Genomic DNA, 20,970 nt, shown 5'->3' on the forward strand with positions numbered 1-20,970 from the left:
CAGTGTCCAAAATCTTTATTTACATAAAATCACAGAGGTTTGATAAGCCCCAGAACAAAGAGATTAGTCAAATCATCCTCCTTTTTCATAAAAAGAAAAATAAATTGCATACATATAATTTATCAGTTATAGATTCTAGATTCCAGCAAGAAAATTATTACATTTAAACAAAATCTGTTGTATTCCATTAGTTCCGATTTCTTCTGTTTCTCTCCAACAGGATTGTCTTTTCAGCAGGCAGGTATGTTTATGTTGTGCCTGTGAGTTGTTGTTGTCTACTCATTTGGTATCTGCTGGCTCAAGGCGACATTGGATTCACTTCAAGATGTTGTTGCTGTGGGGAGTGCCATTCCTGTGATTATTGTTGCCGCCAATCTGAGATATATTAACTGTCTTCTAGATCTGACATTCATTCAGTTCCTCACACAGTTGGTTACATAAGATTTGTCTCATGAACTACATGCTGTGAGTTAGCAACTTATCCAGCTACAGTTCAAAATCCACAGGAACAAAGATGGTCTGGTCATTCACTTTCACTGTGAACAATCGAGGTAGCAACCTCAGTATGCTAAATATTTTCATTCTGACCAGGTCTCCAAATCTAGACTCTGACAACAATTTGGAACTGTTATCAAATTGACCTTTGGGTTTCTGTCTTTAATCTTGTTATGCACTGCTGTTAGCAGTTTTGATCTTAGTTGTTTTGTTTTATCTATTGGAAAAGTAATTTGGGTGCAGTTTTTCATTACTTGCTGGACGGCTTTCCATTCCTTCAGTAGGTATGTTTCTCCATGGTAAGACTGTGTTGTACATGTGTGAGCTGAATATAGTTATCTTTTTCTGATTTGGCATGTTTCACTGCTGCCTCAACCTTTCCATTTGACTGACAATAAAGATGATGTATGGTGCTGAATTTCTCAACCATTCATGAAAGACTGAATTGTTCACTCGTGAATTGAGGTTATTGTCACAGATCACAATGTCAGGAATGGCAGGATGATTTAAGTGTGCTTTCAGACATTCTATAATCTCACTGGGAGTTACTGATCTCAAATGCTCTAACTGCTGCCTGAATAGCAGTGGACAGTGATGAGATAATCAGTTAATGAGCAACTCTTTATCTTGCTTAGCTTGACATTCATCAGAAGCACTGCACTGGCTGATGTGGTCCTTCATCTCTTCCTCATGTTTGGCCAGTACTGCACTTCTCTTAAAAGTCCTTAGACTAGAGTCAATTCCTTGATGTATTGCATGGGATGTATTTCAGCCTCCCTTTTCTCATCTCTTGAGGGATAAAGATGCAGCTCCCTTTGTATAAGGTGCCATTTTGGGTGATCAATTCATCTCAGCTTGTCTATTGGTCCCTCACAGTAACAAGGGTGTCCTTGATGGTGTCAGACTATCCTTACAGCACAACCTCCTGTTTGAATTTGAACAGTTTTTGAAGTGTTACACCATGTTGTTTGGTTTGCTTAATCTTAGCAAGGCATCAGTCTATGAGATTCAGTTTTCTCTACTGAGTTGATGACTTCCAGTGCTGCTTCATCTTTTCAAAGATTTCACACACCGCACCAGCATCAACTTCCTTCAAAGATAGTGCAACTCTCTGTCACACATCCATGGTGTTCATCTGGTTTCCTAACGTGTTAGTCATGTGTGAGTGCGTTTGTGTCTGTGGAGGTTTGATGATGTTGAGAATGTTTTTTCACACACTTTGCACCTGAATGGTTTCTCCCCTGTATGAATCCTCTGGTGGAGCAGGAGTCTCGAGGAGTCAGGGAATGATTTGTGACATGCCTCACACTTGAACAGTTTCTCCCCAGTGTGAATACGTTGGTGTGTTCGGAGGTTTGCTGACCGGGAGAATGATTTGTCACAAGTCTTACAACTGAACGGCTTCTCACCGGTGTGAATACGTTGGTGGTCACGGAGACTTGATGACTGCACAAAGGACTTGTCACAAACTTTACACACAAATGGTTTCTCCCCTGTGTGAGTGCGTTGGTGTCGACGGAGAGCAAATAACAATGAGAATGATATCTCGCAAAATTTGCACCTGAATGGTTTTGCCCCGGTGTGACTCCGCTGGTGCCTGCACAGATCTGATGACTGTGAGAAAGATTTGTCACACATCTCGCACATGTATGGCTTCTCTCCTGTGTGAAATCGGTGGTGTGTCTGGAGATTGGAGGATTGGGTGAAAGCTGCGTGACATACTGTACACCTGAAGGGTTTCTCCCCTGTGTGAATCCCCTGGTGTATGAGGAGGTGCGTAGACTTTACAAAAGCTTTATCACAAACCTCGCACTTGAAGCGTTTCTCTTTCATGAAGGTGTCCTTGAGTTAACAGTTGTACATCAGGCGTAGTTTACATCAAGAAGATCCGATCAGCCTATGGAGTCCTCCTCACACTTGAACAGCCTCTCACCAGTAGGAATAAGTCAGTGGTTCATGAGGCTGGAAGAATGATTGAAGCTCTCACCACACTTGGTACCACTCAACTTCTTCCCAACCTCACCCTGACTGATCACCCAAAATTGGACCATCAGAAACGCTTTCTGATGGAAGACTACACACCACTGACCAGTTTCAGATGTGAAGATGATTTGTCAAAGCTCCCCTGACCCAACCGATTTCCAGATGATGGTTTCACTGTTTGATCTTCTCTGTGTTGAGCAATGCTGTGAAGGGACTGGGTGTCTTCCCACAGTTGTGCGGTTGCAGCTTGAGTGATGCTCAGGTTCTATCTGCAGTGTCTATCCTCTCTGTATTCTCTGGTGTAGTGTGGTGCAATCCTTCTGTAAAACAGGAAAAAGGAATGTGATTTTCTCCAATTCCCTTGCCTCCTTTGCTGAAGGGACTAACTCCTCAGTTAGGGGCTGTTCCAGTCTGCTGTTCCCCACTTGTGAAGGGGATCAGATACAAATCCTTTCTTTTTTCTCACATGTCTATCTCACACACCTTCTGTTTCCAGCAGCGACACTGTCTGCTCCCGGTTAATATCCAATGTGGTTATATCCTTTTATCCAACCAGATCTCTAATTTCCCAGGAAATGTGAGGGCAATGGAACAACAGTTAGGTGGTATGTTAAGCAAGCTGTCTAAGCTTTAGTCATGCTGACAAAAACAAGTTTTGCCCTTAAATGTATCTATATAATATTTTTTAAAATACGAAGGAGAAACATTAATTGAATGAAGATTTTGAATTTTTAACTTATTTTCCAATACAATCAGTTCTACTATCACAAATGTTCCCTCAATGCGAATTGGCTTTAATGCGATTGAAGAATTTAGGCCGTTATTTGCAGAAAGTGAACTTTGCTTGCCTATATTTGCCGTAATGGGGCTAACAGTCCCATTTGTTTAAACAGCGCAACTATTGCACTATTTGAGCTGCAGGGACAGGCTGAAAAGACTGGGGCTATTTTCACTGGAGCATTAGAGGCTGAGGGGTGGTCGTATACAGGTTTGAATAATCGTGAGGGACATGGAGACAGGGAACAGGAAAGATCTTTTCCCCAGGGTAGGGGAGTCTAAAACTAGAGAGCATTGGCTTAAGATGAGAGGAGAAAGATTCAAAAGTGATTGAAGGGGCAACCTTTTTATGCAGAGTCTGGTGCAAGTTTGGAATGAGCTGCCAGAGGAACTGGTGGAAGCTGACAAAAGTATAATATTTAAATGGCATCCAGATGGGTATATGATTAGGAAGCGTTTAGAGGGATATGAACCAAATGCTGGCAAATGGGACTAGATTAATTCATGGTGTCTGGTCAGCATGGATGAGTTACACTGAACAGTCTGCATCCAAACCGTACATCTCTATGATTCTGTGTGACTCTCGTTCCACACAATCACCACAAAGTCCAATAATACAAGGAAAAGCCTCCTGGAGGGACTGCAGTGTATGTTGAGTAGAATAATCCTTGTACTGCAAGGGTTAGTTTAGGAGGAGAGGTCAAACTCGGATTATATTCCTCAGAGTTATTAGAAATTTACGATTGATCTGTTTGAAGTATTTAAGTTACTAAACTGTTTTCATTGTCATAGACTCACAGAGTCACATTACTCTCACACACATCTGTGAACTGTCTACATATTTGCTCCTCTATTTCTTCCTGACTCTTTGAGGGCCTTTAATAGACTCCTAGTAAAGTAGCTGCCCCCTTTACATTCTTAGGTTTGAACTGCAAAGCCTCATTAGAGGATGTTTCTGAGATATCATCCCTCTTTACTGAAGTAATTGACTCCTTAATTAATAGTGCTACACCACAGACCTTTTTACACACACCTCTGTCTTGCCTAAAGATCCTATACCCTGGAATGCTGAGTTGCCAGTCCAGCCCCTCCCTCAGCAATATTTCTTTGATAGCAACAAAATCATACTGCAATGTTTCAATCCACACCATTAACACATCAATCTTAGTTATTACACTCCTAGCATTAAAGACCATCCAGCCTTACCTTATTCTTTAACACTCAACATTGCTGAACTCACTGACTTGCTTCCTATGGTATTGTATGTTGTGTCTCTGTTTCATCAATATTCTGTGCCCCTTCCCTGTACCTGACTAGTTTACACTCCTTTCAACAACACAAGCAAACCTACCTGCACGGATGTTGGTCCCAAACTGGTTCAGCTCCAGACTATCCCATTTGTACATGTCCCACCTTCCACAAAAAATTGCCCCAGCTATTCAGGAATCTAAAGCCCTCCCTCTTGCACTAACCCTTCAGCTGGGCATACATCTGTCCTAGTTTCCTACTTCAAAACTCGCTGGCATGTGACACTGTGAATAATCCAGAGAATTTGGCAATTGAAGGTTAAACATAAACTCTTTATGACAAAACCATGTTGACTATCTCTATTTAACTCATGCCTTTCCAATTGAGTCGTAATTTCCCCCATTAGATTTTTTTTTCCAATAGTTTCTCTACCACGGATGTGGTTCATCTTTATGACCTCTTAAAAAAGTAGAATATTTGAATTCACTCCCATTGGCTTCAATGGGAACATATGTCTGACTCAACGAATGCCACGAGGAAAAGGATATGATTTGAAATATCACATTGTTGACTGTGGGATCTTGCTGTGCACACACTGGCCGCCGGATTTCCCACAACAGTTCCACACACAAAGGTATACCATTGGCTGCAAAAAGCTTTGGGACATCTATGTTCATGAAAGTGTCCTAATGAATACAAAACTTTGTTTCTTCCATTTCTGAATAGTCACAGAGATGGGGTCTTGGACCGATTTGAAAAGACCACACAGATCCCAAAACGCAGACAGAACTGACCATGAACAGTCCGCAGGATAACAACCAGCTCCCACCATATAGAATTCAACAACAGGAAATCAGTAACAATCCCCAGACACTCTGCATCTCCCAGATAATTAAACCTCACCCTCTCATATTCAGGAATGAGCCATCAACAAAACTCAGCCTGGAAATCAGAGGGAAATGCTTCCAATAAACACACTCAATATCCAACATACAGCTCCAGTCACACAGTTCAGCACAAAGCACCGAGTAAACAGCTCTCTCAGCTGGATCTTCTCACACAGCATAAGGGACATTTCCACCCCTGATTACCCACAGGATAGTCAGACTGCCTGAAGATTGGTGTGGATATTATGGGATACAATTTGTATAAAAGCTGCTCCTTCACTCACCATCTCCTCACTTGGTTTTCAGTCCCTATAGGAAGTGAACCGGCTCTGGAAGAGGAAGAGGAGACAATGGGCAGAGTGGGTGGGCTCTCTGATTGACGTCTCTCACAGTCAATCCAAATCGTCATGATTTGGAGATGCCGGTGCTGGACTGGGGTGTACAAAGTTAAAAATCACACAACACCAGGTTATAGTCCAACAGGTTTAATTGGAAGCACACTAGCTTTCGGAGAGACGCTCCTTCATCAGGTGGTAGTGGAGGGCTCGATCGTTACACAGAATTTATAGCAAAAATTTACAGTGTGATGTAACTGAAATTATACATTGAATAATTGATTGTTCAGCCTTTCATCTGTTAGAATACAGTGATAGTTTCACTTCTTTCATCTGTAAATCACAAAACCCTTTTTTTAAAGTTGCATTCTCGGGTTAGCTGTTAACAATGGTGATAGCTAGACAATATGTTGAAGGTGTTGCCCCCCTGTGTTCTCTGTCTATGACCTGATGTTTAGATTGATTCTAATCTAAAAAGTGAGATAACAGAGTTTTACATAAATTCATGCAGTTTTTGAGCTCGGAGTTCGACATGAATGTATGCAGTTTTTCAGCAAAGTACGATGTAACACTGCAAGTACAAATTCATCACACAAAATATATGTGTGCATCTGGGTCTTTGTCTGTGTGTGTGTGTGTGTGTCTGTTTGTCTGTCTGGGGTGGGGGTTGTGAGTGTGAGATGCTGCAAGACGTGTCAGATTGTCGACATAGATACCACTATTACGCTTGGGAACACCTCCCACCTTGTACATGCGAGGTACTCATGTCACTCAGCCAACGTTGTCTATGTTAAACGTTGCAGTCAAGGATGTCCAGAGGCATGGTACATTGGGGAAACCGAGCAAAGGCTACGACAACAGATGAATGGGCACCGCATTACAATCAATAGACAGGAGGGTTCCCTCCCAGTCGGGGAACACTTCAGTGGTCCAGGACATTCAGCCTCGGACCTTCGGGTGACCATCCTCCAAGGTGGACTTCGGGACAGGCAGCAGAGGAAAGTGGCCGAGCAGAGGCTGATCGCTAAGTTCAGTACCCATAGGGAGGGCCTCAACCGGGACCTTGGGTTCATGTCACATTTCAGGTGATCACCATTGCACTACACACACACAGATATTCCTACACACACACACTCACATACACACGGACACAGGTACACACAGACGCGCACACAGACACCCACACACACCCGTATAGACACACACACTTCCACACGCATCCCCTTACAGACTTAAGACACTCTGCACTCACTACACACACACACTTTCTCACGCTCACAACCCCCACCCCAGACACACACACTTTCTCACACTCACAACCCCCACCCCAGACAGACAGACACACACAGACAGACAAAGAGCCACATGCACAAATATATTTTGTGGGGTGAATTTGTACTTGCAGAGTTACGTTGCACTTTGCAGAAAAACTGCATACATTCATGTAGAACTCTGAGCTCAAAAAATGCATGAATTTATGTAAAACTCTGTTATCTCACTTTTTAGATTAGAATCAATCTAAACATCAGGTCATAGACAGAGAACACAGGGGGCTAACACTTTCAACATACTGTCTAGCTATTACCATTGTTAACAGCTAACCCGAGAATGCAACTTTAAAAAAAAGGGTTTTGTGATTTACACATGAAAGAAGTGAAACTATCACTGTATTCCAGCAGATGAAAGGCTTAACAGACAATCAATTTTTCAATGTATAATTTCAGTTACATCACACGGTAAATTTTTGCTATAAATTCTGTGTTACGATCGAGCCCTCCACTATCACCTGATGACGGAGCATCGCTCTGAAAGCTAATGTGCTTCCAAATATTTGTGGAGCAATATGAGTTTCCTGAAACTTGGGAAACTCACCGGGGAAATGGAGGTGACTTTGAGCAGCAGATCAGGTGGGGATTTAAACTTGTCTTCGTCCCATCTGTATAAAACCTCACTTATTGCAGCTGCTGTCTCAGTTTCCCTGGTAAATGTTTGCCAGAGATTTCTAGTGTGGGAATAGCATTCTTCCTCATCAGAGGCTTTCAAACTGACAGCATCAGTGAGGGATGTGTACCTTTGGATGTATTTGACAGCAGATCAGAAGAGGACGATCCATAGCAGCCAAGGCAGCAGTGGTGGGATCAGCTCATGCACACGAGGGAGGGTCATTGAAAATAACACTGAGATGCTGAGGCCAGAAATGGCATTGTGATTTGGCCAGTGAGGTATAGCTCATTGTGACAGTATCTGCCCCATGAGATGATAGCTGTTAAGGGTCATTTCCACCCGACATTCACGTCTTCATGTTCAATTTCCAATATTCAACTGATTTCGGTCTCCTCCCATGAAAAACCCATGTATTCACCTTTCCCAGAATATCACAATCCATTCACCGCTCCCGGATATCAGTCCATTCACTAATCCTGAGATATCACTGTCCAATCACAGCTCCCATCATAACTCAATCCATTCACCATTCCCAGCACATTTTAAAAGCTTCATTTGTGGGGTGTGGGCATCACTGGCTCTTGAGAACATGGTGGTGAACTGCCTTCTTGAATCACTGCAGTCCACGTGTTGTGGATTGAACCACAATGCCATTTGGGAGGAAATTCCAGGAATTTTACCCAGCAACAGTGAATACATTTCAAGTCAGGGTGGTGAGTGTTTTGGAGGGAAACATGAAGGTGATGGTGTCTTCCTGTATCTGCTATGTGGAGAAACCGGTGTTGGACTGGGGTGGACAAAGCTAAAAATCAAGCAGGAGAAAGTGAGGACTGTAGATCAGAGTCGGGAGTGTGGTGCTGGAAAAGCACAGCAGGTCAGGCAGCATCTGAGGAGTAGGAGAATCAACGCTTTGGGCATAAGGCCTTCATCAGGAATAAGGCTTGTGGGTCAGGGCTGAGAGATAAATGGGAGGGGGTGGGGTTTGGGGGATGGTAGCTGAGAAACCGATAGGCAGATTAAGGTGAGGAAGAAGGTAATAGGTCAGAGAGGGGAGTGGTGGACAGGTTCAGAGGTCAGTGTCGAGTTGGAGGCTTGTTAAAATCACGCAGTACCAGGTTATAGTCCAACACGTTTATTTGGAACTTTCGGAGTGCTGCTCCTCCATCAAGTAGTTGTGAAGCAGGACCATAAAATACAAAATTTACAGCAGAAGATGACAGTGTCATGCAACTGAAATGATAAATTAAACAACCCTTGATTGTTGTTAAGTCTTTCATCTTTTAGAATGGGTTGCCGGTTTTGGTTCATTAATACATAAATTTCAGAATGTCTTTTAAGTCGCACACTCTTCACAGACACACAGACACACACACACACACACGCGCACTCCTGCACATGCAAACACATCTAAATATCTAAATCTATGGGGTGAATTTGTATTTACAGAACTATACTTGCAGGCACATTCTATTTTGCTTAAAAAATGCACAACCTGCAGGCAGTCAATCCATGTAATAATGTGTAAAATTCACTTTGGATTTAGAACCAGTCTAACTGAAGATTGGGATACAGATAGACTGTAACCTCACACCTTTAATGTAGTGTCTGAGTTGAGATGTCACCTTTCTTTTATAAAACCGTAAGTTACCTTGAGAATGTGACTGAAAAGATGTTTTGGGATTTATATAATAATAAACTGAAACCAGCAACCCAATCTAAAAGATGAAAGACTTAATAATCATCAAAGGTTGCTTAACATGTCATTTCAGTTGCATGAGACTGTAATCTTTTATGATGAATTCTGTGCCTTATGGTCGTGCTTCACAACTTCCTGATGAAGGAAGTTGTGAAGCTTGTGCTTCCAAATAAACCTGTTGGACTGTAACCTGGTGTTCTGTGATTTTCTTTAACATGTATCTGTTGTTATTGTCCTTCTGGATGGAAATGATCACTGGTTTGGAAGGCGCTGTCTGACGATCTCTTACGTACTTCTTCAAAGCAGATTATTACAGTTTAATCACAGTTCTCAGGATTTCACAGTGCATTCACCACTCTTGGGATATCAATGTCCAATCACAGCTCCTGGAATAGCAGTCCAATCACAGCTGTTGGGATAGCAGTCCAATCACAACTCCCAGGAGATCAAAGTCCATTTAACACACTGGGAAATATCATCCAATCACAGCTCCCAGGACATCACATTCCAAAATGCACTCCTGGAATATCACATTGCACTTACTGCTTCTGGGATATTATGGTCCATTCACCTTTCCTGGTTTTTCAGTTTATCTGTCACTGACTCAGTCTTTGTTGTTATTCATTGCTTGGATGTGGCAAAGCCAGCACTGATCGTCCATCCATCAGAGCCCTTGAAACATTGGTGGTTAGGTGCCTTGTTGAACGGCTGCTGCTAATGGATTGCCAGAAACCCCAATAGCACTGTTATGAGGGAATTCCAGGATTTTGAATCAGTGACATCGAAGAATGTGTGATATAGCCCGAATTCAGGATGGTGAGTGGTTTGGAGTGGAACTTGCAGGTGGTGGTGTTCCTATGTATCTGCTGTCCTTGTCCCACTAAAGTCAGAGAGATGTACAGCACAGAAGCAGACCCTTCAGTCCAACTCATCCATGCTGATCAGATATTCTAACTTAATCTAGTCCCATTTGCCGGCATTTGGCCCACATCCCTCTTAACCCTTCCTAGTCATATACCCACCCAGATGCTGTTTAAATGCTGCAATTGTGCCAGCCTCCACCACTTCCTCATTCCATACACACACTGCATGCACCACTGCGTGAAAATGTTGCCCCGAGGTCCCTTTTATATCCTTCCCCTCTCACCCTAAACCTATGCCCTCGAATTCTGACCTCCCCCACCCCAGGGAAAAGACTTCATCTGTTTATCCTATCGATGTCTCTTATGATTTTATCACCTCTATCAGGTCAACCCTCAGCCTCCAACACTCCAGGGAAAATAGCCGCAGCTTATTCAGCCTTTCCCAATAGCTCAAATCCTCCAAACTTGGCACAATTGTAAATCTTTTCTGAATCTTTTCAAGTTTTACAACATCCTTCCGATAGGAGGGAGACCAGAATTGCACACAATATTCCAAAAGCAGTCTAATTGATCTCCTGCATAGCCACAACATGACCTCCCAACTCTTAAACTCAGTACTCTGATGAATAAAGGAAAGCATATAAAACATCTTCTTCATTATCCTATCTACCTGGAACTCCACTTTCAAGGAACCAAGAACCTGCACTCCAAGATCTCATATCTCCCCACTCCCCAGGACCTTACCATTAAGTTTATAAGTCCAGCCAAAATCTGCTTTTCCAAAATGCAATACCGCATATTTTTATCCAAATTAAACTGCATCTGCCACTCCTCAGCCCACTGGCCCAACTCATCAAGATCCCATTGTACTCCGGGGTAACCTTCTTCACTGTCCGCTACGCCTCAAATTTTGGTGTCATCTGCAAACTTACTAACTATACCTACCGTGTTCACACCCAAATCATTTAGATAAATGACAAAAAGTAGTGGACCCGGCACTGATCCTTGCGGTACTCCACTGGTCACAAGCCTCCAGTCTGCAAAGCAACCCTTTGTCTTCTACTTTTGAGCCAGTTCTGTATCCAAATGGTGAGATGGCAGTATTTATGGGTTTGGAAAATGCTGACAACTCAGCCTTGGTGAGTTGCCGCAGTCCATCTTACACGTAGTAAACACTGCTGCTACTGAGTATCAGAGATCAAGGAAGTCAATGCTGAAAGTCTACGATGGAATACCAATCAATGGTCTGAATGGTATTGAGGTTCTAAAATACTACTGAAGCTGCATCCATCCGGGCATCACATTCCATCACTTTCTTGAGTGATATCACAATTCTTCACTGTCACTGGATCAAAGTCCTGGAATTCCCTCCTGAATAAACTTGTGGCTGTACCTACTCCCAAGAGACTACGGTAGTTCAAGAAGGCAGCGCACCAGCACCTCCTCCAGGATGATAAGGGACAGCAATAAACGTTGGTGGAGCCTGTAAATGAATTAAAACTTGGTAGTTCCTGCACCCAATTTACATTTAAGTCAAAAAGAAAAGGTAAAAGCGAAGCCCAGACCTCAAGAATTATTTCCGTGACCACAGCAAAAACCCTAATGTACATGGAATAATCCATCCAGAGTTGAATTTGAACCCACAGCCTTGCTTTCTGAGTCAGAGGGACGTGTGTTCAAATTTCAATCCAGGACTTCAACATTGACATGTCTGGCTGCCACTTGGGTGATGTACTAAGGGCTGGATGAGAGCATATAGACAGGGAGGAATGAGGTCAATGAGTGATTCGAAAATTTGCTGAAAGACTAACACTAAGCCCTTGAAAGTGAACCCAATAGAACCAATATATTATAAGTTATTATCAGCTGTGTCATAGGATTGCATCTTAGAGTGAGAAGGTTCTGGGTTTAAGTTTCACATCTACAGACCTGAGCACTCAGGCTGACACTTCAGTGCAGTTGGAAGGTGTTGGTAAGCTATGCATTTGTGGATTTTATGTGATTTGAAACAAATTGCTTTGGGATTTCATATTATCACTCATTAAGGAGATGAGTAAAGGTTCTTGCTAATTGAGAAGAAATTAAGGACAAACTACTTGCAATTCACCTCTGTGACTCAGCCATTCCAGGTTGTCAGTCAAGAACCCGCATCAACCGGGTTAGCTGGTAAGTCAGTAACTTTAAAGATTGTGAACCAGTCACTCGTATCTTCTTCACGCAAGTGAAAGACCTTGGGGAACAGAAATTGAGGAGCAGCAACACATAGAGACATATAGACCCTTCACTCCAAGTTGTCCGCACCAACCAGACATCTCAATCTGACCTGCTTCCATTTGCCAGCATCCCACATCCTACTGAACTTTTCTAATTCATATACCTATCAAGACGCCTTTTACATGTTGTAATGATGGCTAAGTGGTTAGCATTGCTGTCTCACAGTGCCAGGGACCTGGGTTCAATCCCAGCCTTGGGGAACTATGTGCGTGGAGTTTGCACATTCTCCCTGTGTTTCCTTCCACATTCCAAAGATATTCAGGTTAGGTGGATTGGCTATGCTAAATTGCCCGGGATGTGAAGGTTAGGTGGATGAGCCATGTGATAGGCAGGAATAAGGTGGGGGGTGAGCCTGGGTGGGACGCTGTCTGGAGAGTCATTGTGGACTTGTTGATGTGAATGGCCTGGTTCTAAAATGTAGGAACTCTATGATTCCTCTTGCAGCTCATTCCAGATACACATCACCTTCTGCGTGAAAATATTACCCCCTCAGGTCCTTTTTAAATCTCTCTCCTCTCATCTTAAACCTATAACCTCTAGTTTTGGACTCCCCCACCATAGGAAAAAAGCCTTTCTGACATACCAAAGGTCAGGAATTCAATAGAAAGGGATCATTGCACTGTTGTGACAGTTTTTCCCTTCATCCATTACACTCAGTTTATTTTCTTTTGGCTGTCTACATGCAAGCAGGGAGACTTTTACAAGGGAGATAAAGTTTTAACCAATATTGTGATAGGTTGGTAGTTCAGAGATGTGTACCTGCAGTGAGAACCTTCCATGGTCTTTGGTTTTTAAAACATTCCTTCTATTTCAGTTCACAATCAAAATTACAGGAAAATAAAAAGGCATGGTCTTTAAAATCTGATATCTTACTATTGTGTAACAAAATGCATTCCTTAAGTAGGTGTCACATTGATTTGCAATAAATAGTAATTCTTCTTAAGTAGAGAAACTGCAGTGAGCTGACAAACAACTGAAAACTGACCAGCTCCCATCGAAATGATCAATTATATATCAGTGGATAAAGCTATTCCAAAGTTTATGAGCTATCCCTTTCAGGCCAACTGTCTTATACAATAATAACTATGATTTAATTGATTAGTTTTACATGCAGAACAAATCTCTTCTTATGGGATCATAGAATTTTACAGTACAAAAGGAGGTCACTTAGCCCATTGTGTCCGCACTGGTTTCTGAACGAATTTCTTTTCTCCAGGTTTACCTCTATAGCCCTCTAAATTCATCACTTCCAAATACTTATACAACTCTTTTGACACCTCGTACGGAATCTACCTCCACCACTCTCCCAGGCATTCCAAATCCGAACAACTCTCTGAGTAAACATCTCATTCCTAGCTCTCTTACTGACAATCTTGAAATTGTAACTTGCTAGTTACTGATATACCTTCTAGTGATAAAAGAATATCCTTTTTTATCCTGTCAAAATTATTCATTATTTTCAACACCTCAATAACGTGACCTCTTAATCTTCTCTACTCCAAGAAGAATAACCTCAAGTTGTCTAATCTTGCCAGGGTCCTGGGTTCGATTTCTGCCTGTCTGTGTGGAGTTTGCACATTCTACCTGTGTCTGCATGGGTTTCCTCCGGGTGCTCCAGTTTACTCCCACAATCCAAAGATGTGCAGGTCAGGTGAATTGGCCATGCTAAATTGCCCACAGTATTAGGTGCATTAGTCAGGGGTAAATGTAGGGTAAGGGAATGGGTTTGGGTGGGTTTCTCTTCGGAGGAGCCGTGTGAACTTGTTGGGCCGAAGGGCTTATTTCCACACTGTAGAGAATCTAACCTAATCAAATCTAAAATCCCTCATCCCTGGTGTTATTCCAGTAAATCTACTTTTCACCGTCACCAGCACTTCAGCACCCTTTAACATAAGATGCCCAGAACCAAGCATATTACTGTAAAGCTGGTCTGACCAATGATTTAGTGGTGTAGCATCACTTCCTTGCTTTTATATTGTGTGCCCCGTTTATAAACCCAAATATGATATAAGCCTTCTGAACAACTGGTTCAGATCACTTTGCGACCTTCACAGAATCATGCACGTGAACCCTGAGGTACCTCCACTTCTGTCCTCTCCTCAAAGTTTTACTACTGATCCTTTGTTGTCTCTTGGTGTTTCTTCTACCAAAATGAATTATCGCATGTTTCTCTGCATTGAAATTCATCTGCCAGGTGTCTGCTGTTTGGACAACTTGTCAATGTCCGCAGCGGACACGCAGAATTATCCTCATAACTCACTATTCTCCCGAGCTTAGTACCAGCAACAAATTTAGAGATTTTGTCTTCAATACCCAACTCCAAATCAGAAGAGTTAAGGATCCCTGTGAAACACCACTTTGAACTTGTGTCTAGTCTGGGAAAGCCAATCCATTATTATTCTCTGTTTCCAGACTCTTAACCAACTTCTATTCAATGCTGACAAGGATCCATCAATCCTAAACATTTTTAATTTGCTAACCAAATGCCATGTGGCATCATATCAAATGCTTTTGCAAAGTCCAGAAATACAATACCCACAGCACTACCCTCATCCACTGCCTAAGTTATCCCATCGAAGGACAGAATTAAAGTTGTCAGACATGACTTGCCCTTGACAAAGCCATGTTGACAGTCTGGTATTAAATTATTTTTCTCTAAGTGTATATTTACCTTATCCCATGCAGAGGATATATTTGTGATATATGAACAGTGAAAAAGGCTACCCAATATTACAAAGAGATCTTGATCAATTGGGTCAGTGGGCTGAACAATGTCAGATGAAGTTTAATTTGGATAAATACAAGATATTGCATTTTGGTAAAACAAACAAAGGCACAACTTATACAATTAAAAGGAAGGCCTTGGATAGTATTGTAGAACAGAGATCTAGAGACTCAGGAACATAATCCTTTCAAGTTTGCATACCTATAGACAGAGTGTTCAAGAAGGCATTTAGTATGCTTGCCTTCATTGCTCAGACCTTTGAATAGAAGAGTTGTAAAATTATGTTGAGGTTGTACAGACGTTGGTGAGGCTTCTTCTGTGGCACTGTATTTAGTTCTGGTCTTTGTGTTATAGGAAGAATAGTATTAAGCTGGACAAGGTTTAAAAAAGATTTACCAGGATGTAGCCAGGAATGGAGGATTTGAGTTATAAGGAAGAGACTGAATAGGCTGGGACTTCCTTTAGTAAGGGGTTGAGAGGTGATCGTGTAGAGTTTCATAATGTCATAAGGGATCTAAATAAGTTCAATGGCAGGTGTCTTTTTCCCTCGTGTGGGTGATTTCAAGACTAGAGGGGATATTTTTGAGGTTAGAGGAGAAAGATTTAAAAAGGACATGAGGGATAACTTTTTTACACAGACAGTGGATCGTGTGTGGAATAAACTTCCATAGGAAGAGGTGGATGCGGCAACAGTTACAGTGTTAAAAAGACTTTTAGGTAAGTACATGCATAAGAAGTGTTTAGAGAGATATGGGCTAAGCGAAATCAGGTTTTGTTTGGGATTATGCTTGGCATGGGCTGGTTAACTGACAGGTCTGTTTCCGTGCTGTATGACTCTTTATGGCCTCCGTCAATTTTCCCACTATTGTGTGTAACTTCCTCAGTTCTCCTTTGTCCTCTTCTGAAACAACGGCATCACATCCATTCCCCCGGGACTACTCCTGTGTGCAGCGGGGCCTGGAAAGTTTCTGTCAATGACTTCACCATTTGCTCCCTTATCTCTCTCAGCAAACTTGGATGCATCCAAATTGGGTTTGGAGTGCTGCCCTTTTTGCGCCCTTTACTTTATCTATCACTGTATTCCGCAGTTGTTAAATACCCACATTTTCACCTGGACAATTGTCACCATTTTCTAAGACAGAAGCAAAGTACTCAGTTCGTATGACTGCCACACCCTTTGCCTCAGTGAGCAGTTTACCCCATTTATTTCTTATAGGTGCCAGTCATCATGATAAAAAGGAGGACAATGCATGTATTGTTCCATTAGAATGGTCTTCAAATATATTGACCATTTCAATGTAACAACAGAGTCAGCCTTTGGAAAACCTTATTTGCACATCTTCCTCTGTCACTGAGGGTCACTGTTTCCCACTCAGTACTGATGCCTTTCGGAGCATGGCAGACCCATTCCAATGTGTGTGTGAAAACAATTTGAGGATTACAAGTGGTCAGATATTTTGAAAAAGAAGCAGCATGGTTGATGGGAATGCCACTTGTATGTTTATTCATGCAACATATGGAGACAGTATTGAGAACAAGCGGTGAACATCTGTTTCCGAAAGTGGCAATAAGCCCTGAGCACTTGTGCGTGGGATAAAGATAGCAATCTTGTTTTTTTACCAACAAAAAGTGTTAACAGAAGCTATATTCAAAAACGGCATAGACACTCTGAATTAATGATTACTATTGAAAGTTCACAAGATCATGGGCACACTCATTATCATAATTTCTAAAGTGACGACTCACCCGAGACACAGTTCAAATCAGGGAAAGGACAAACACTGGCTGTGCTGTCAGCAACTCAGAGGAGCTGTGGCCATTAGGGGTTAATCCATGCTGTTGTCCCCAGTGCCTTGCAGTAGAATCCAGGGGTGAGTCACCACTGATGAAAGAGCTGCAACACCCAACAAAACAGATAAGAAACAACAAAGCCTGCGGTCCTGATGGTATTCCAGCTGACGGCTACAAAGCTGTTGGAACCTTGCTCCCATCATGACTCAATGAACTCATTCTAAGGATTTGGAAATTAAAAATAACTACCCAAACTTCAAAAATGTGACACCTACAACTATCTTAGTGAAGGGCGGCACGATGACTCGATTCCACCCTTGGGCGAATCTCTGTGTGATGTTTGCACATTCTCCCTGTGTCCGTATAAGTTTGCATGGTGGGGGGAGGGGGCTCTGGTTTCCTCCCACAGTTCAAAGATGTGTAGGTTGGGCGCATTAGTCATGGGGAATATAAAGTTATCGGGTTGGGGAATGGGTCCAGGTGGGATGCTCTTCGGAGGGTTGGGTGTGGACTTGTTGGGCCAAATGGCCTGTTTCTACACTGTAGGTATTCACTGATTGTATGAAGATAAATCAAGCTGCATAAACTATTGAGGTATTTCCCTTTTGTCCAGAGTGAGAAATTCATGACATATGTTCTCCTGAATGACTGAATACTGTGGTTGAGGACACAGTGGCCACATGCAGGAGCAGGAGATTCTGTACATATCAATGTCTTCATTTAATGATGTTTGATGATCTTGACAAAGGTTAAATCAATGACTTTGGGCTAATGATGGGAGAGGTTTGAGAGAGACACTACTGAGACAGACAGTAGACTGGAATGATAGCTTTACAGTCCTTAACAATGTACAACACAGTCAACTCTCAGTGCACTGGAGGTTCGTGACCCAGCTCCAAGACCATGTGGAGACAGTGGTGTATGCTGAGAGGGGAGGAAGAGGTGAATCATGTCACACTGAAAGGGTTTGTTTTCCATGCGGACTTATTGATGTTCGAGGAGCACCAACATGTGTGATGACTTTATTCCTGAACTCAAAGTTTCTTCAGCGTGTCAGTTCCTTGATGGACAAAGAGAAATGCTGACTATGTAAATGCCTTGTCAAACAGCTCACACTTGAGTAATTTCTCCAGTGTGTCTGCGTTGGTGCACACGGAGAGTGGAGGACCGCGAAAAGGATTTGCCACACATTTTGCAGGTGAACGGTTTCTCCCCGGTATGAGTGCGTTGGTGGACACGGAAGTGAGAGGAGTGTGAGAAGGATTTGTCACACACCCCGCAATTGAATGGCTTCTCCCCAGTGTGAATGCGTGCATGCTCACGCAGGATGGATGAACGAGAAAACGACTTGTCGCACACATTGCATGTGAACGGCTTCTCGCCTGTGTGGGTGCGCCGGTGACTCACAAGCCGTGATAACTGGGCAAAGCCCTCACTGCACACCTCACACACGAACGGCCTCTCCCCGGTGTGGGTGCGCCGGTGGTTTGTGAGCGTCGAGGAGTGTGCGAAGGCTTGGGCGCAGACCTCGCACTTGAACGGTTTCTCACCGGTGTGCACCCGCTGGTGTGTCAGGAGAGCAGAGGCATGGCTGAACGCCTTGTCACAAACATCACATGCGAAGGGCCTCTCCCCTGTGTGAACGCGTTGGTGCATCAGGAGCACAGACGAGTTTGTGAAGCTTCTGTCACACACCTCACAACTGAACGGCTTCTCCTCAGCATGAACGCGCTGGTGCACACGGAAGTGAGACGGGTGTGAGAAGGATTTGTCACAGACCTCGCAGGTGAATGGTTTCTCCCCTGTGTGAAGGCGCTGGTGTGCCCGAAGGGATGACAACTGCGAGAAGGACTTGGTGCACACCTCACACATGAACGGTTTCTCCCCCGTGTGAAGGCGCCGATGATCCGCCAGGGCTGAGGACTGGGCGAAGCTTTTGCTGCACACCTCACACTCGAAGGGCTTCTCCCCTGTGTGAATGCGTCGATGCTGCCTGAGATTTGTTGGCCATGTGAATGCTCGGTCGCACACCTCACACTGGAATGGTTTCTCCCCTGTGTGAATGCGTCGGTGATTCATGAGCGTTGAGAATCGTGTGAAGGCTCTGCCACACACCTCACACTTGAAAGACTTCTCTTCCATGTGGCTGTCCTGGTGCTAACAGCTGCACACCAAATACACTTGGTACATTAGGAGAAACTACAAACCTGAGGAGACCTGCTCAAACACTTGAATACACTCTCATCTGCAGGAATAAGTCAGTGGTTCATGAGGCGCGATGAATGATTGAAGTTCTCACCACACTTGGTGCCACTCACACTTCTTCCCAGCCTCGCCCTGACCGATCACCCACAGCCGAACCTTCAGAAAGGGATGGATCCAACTGCAGCAGCACTGACCAATTTCAGATCTGATGGTATGTTTAAGCTCACCTGACCCGACTGATTTCCAGATGATGGTTTCACTGTCCAACCTCCTCTGTGTTGAGCAACACTGCAAAGGGTCTGAACGTCTTCCCAAAATGACGCAGTTGTTCCTTGGACGATGGTCGGGTTCTATCTGTGGTGTCTATCCTGTCTGTATTCTCTGGTGTAGTATGCTGTGATCCTTCTGTAAAACAGAAATAAGGTTCATAATTTCCTCCAATTCCCTCTCCTCCTTTGCTAAAGGGGCTAATTCCTCAGTTAAGGACTGTTCCACAGTGAGTCATATACATGGATTTTATTAAGGTGTTTGATGAGGTTCCCCACGGTAGACTAATGGAGAAAGTGGAGTCACATGGTGTGCAGGGCATTCTAGCGAGGTGGATAAAGAACTGGTTGAGCAACAGGAGACAGAGTAGTAGATGAAGGGAGTTTCTCGAAATGGAGAAAGGTGACCAGTGGTGTTCCACAGGGGTCAGTACTGGGGCCACTATTGTTTGTGATATACATAAATGATCTAGAAGAGGGCACTGTTGGTATCATCAGCAAGTTTGCAGATGACAAAAAGATTGGTGGAGTGGCAGAAAGCATAAGGGACTGTCAGAGAATACAGGAGGATATACATTGACTGGAGAGTTGGACGGAAAAGTGGCAGATGGATTTCAATCCAGACAAATGTGAGGTGTTACATTTAGGCAAGTCTAATTCTAGAACGAATTATACAATGAATGGAAGAGCCTTGGGAAAAGTTGATGGGCAAAGAGATCTGGGAGTACAGGTCCTTTTTACGCTGAAGGTTGCTGCACAGGTGGATAGAGTGGTCAAGAAGGCATATAGTATGCTTGCCTTCATCGGACGGGGTATTGAGTATAACAGGAGAAAGTGAGGTCTGCAGATGCTGGAGATCAGAGCTGAAAATGTGTTGCTGGAAAAGCGCAGCAGGTCAGGCAGCATCCAAGGAACAGGAGATTCGACGTTTCGGGCATAAGCCCTTCTTCAGGAATCTGAGTATAAGAGCTAGCAAGTCATGTTAAAATTGTACAAGACATTGGTTCGGCCGTATTTAGAATACTGTGTACAGTTCTGGTCGCCACATTAGCAAAAGGATGTGGACGCTTTGGAGAGGGTGCAAAGAAGGTTTACGAGAATGTTGCCTGGTAAGGAAGATGCTTGCTATGAAGAGAGGTTGAATAGGTTAGGCTTATTTTCACTAGAAAAAAGGAGATTGAGGTTTACAAAATCATGAAGGGTATAGAAAGGGTGGATAGAGACAAGCTTTTTCCCAAGGTGAAGAATTCAATAACTAGAGGTCATGCTTTCAAAGTGAGAGGTGGAAAGTTTAAGGGGGTTACGCACGGCAAGTACTTCACACTGAGGGTGGTGGGCGTTTGGAACGCATTGCCAGCAGAGGTGGTAGAGGCAGGCATTGTAGATTAATTTAAGATGTGTCTGGACAGATGCATGAATAGGTGGGGAGCAGAGGGATACAGATGCTTAGGAATTGACCGACAGGTTTAGAATACATTTGG

The 20,970-nt window shown here is 43.3% G+C and overlaps 2 protein-coding genes across 4 annotated transcripts in view; both read right to left on the bottom strand.

The window, feature by feature from the left end:
- LOC132832523 (zinc finger protein 239-like) lies at nucleotides 1-17,035 on the bottom strand. 2 transcript variants are annotated; one of them, XM_060850606.1, is made up of 2 exons: nucleotides 16,974-17,035; nucleotides 1-2,798 (listed from the first exon to the last, which is right to left on the bottom strand). In XM_060850606.1, the coding sequence occupies exon 2, from the start codon at nucleotides 2,326-2,328 to the stop codon at nucleotides 1,651-1,653; it is 678 nt and encodes a 225-aa protein (XP_060706589.1). In that variant the 5' UTR covers nucleotides 2,329-2,798; nucleotides 16,974-17,035; the 3' UTR covers nucleotides 1-1,650. The 2 variants fall into 2 exon arrangements, with proteins under 2 accessions (XP_060706589.1, XP_060706591.1); XM_060850608.1 differs by lacking the exon at nucleotides 16,974-17,035 and adding an exon at nucleotides 5,675-5,699.
- Nucleotides 15,259-20,970, bottom strand: part of LOC132832519 (zinc finger protein 271-like) — a 19,383-nt gene continuing 13,671 nt past the window's right edge. For both annotated transcript variants that reach the window (XM_060850597.1, XM_060850596.1), the window contains exon 2: nucleotides 15,259-19,628. In XM_060850597.1, coding sequence (XP_060706580.1) covers nucleotides 18,129-19,160 — 1,032 coding nt within the window. In that variant the 5' untranslated portion in view covers nucleotides 19,161-19,628 and the 3' untranslated portion in view covers nucleotides 15,259-18,128. The remainder of the gene's footprint in view (nucleotides 19,629-20,970) is intronic.

The sequence above is a fragment of the Hemiscyllium ocellatum genome, chromosome 35, assembly GCF_020745735.1.
Source record: "Hemiscyllium ocellatum isolate sHemOce1 chromosome 35, sHemOce1.pat.X.cur, whole genome shotgun sequence".
NCBI classification, from domain to species: Eukaryota; Metazoa; Chordata; class Chondrichthyes; order Orectolobiformes; family Hemiscylliidae; genus Hemiscyllium; species Hemiscyllium ocellatum.

Excerpts from the sequence above, each read along its gene's own strand:
- LOC132832523 (XM_060850606.1), bottom strand. The coding sequence starts at position 2,328 with ATGAAAGAGAAACGCTTCAAGTGCGAGGTTTGTGATAAAGCTTTTGTA.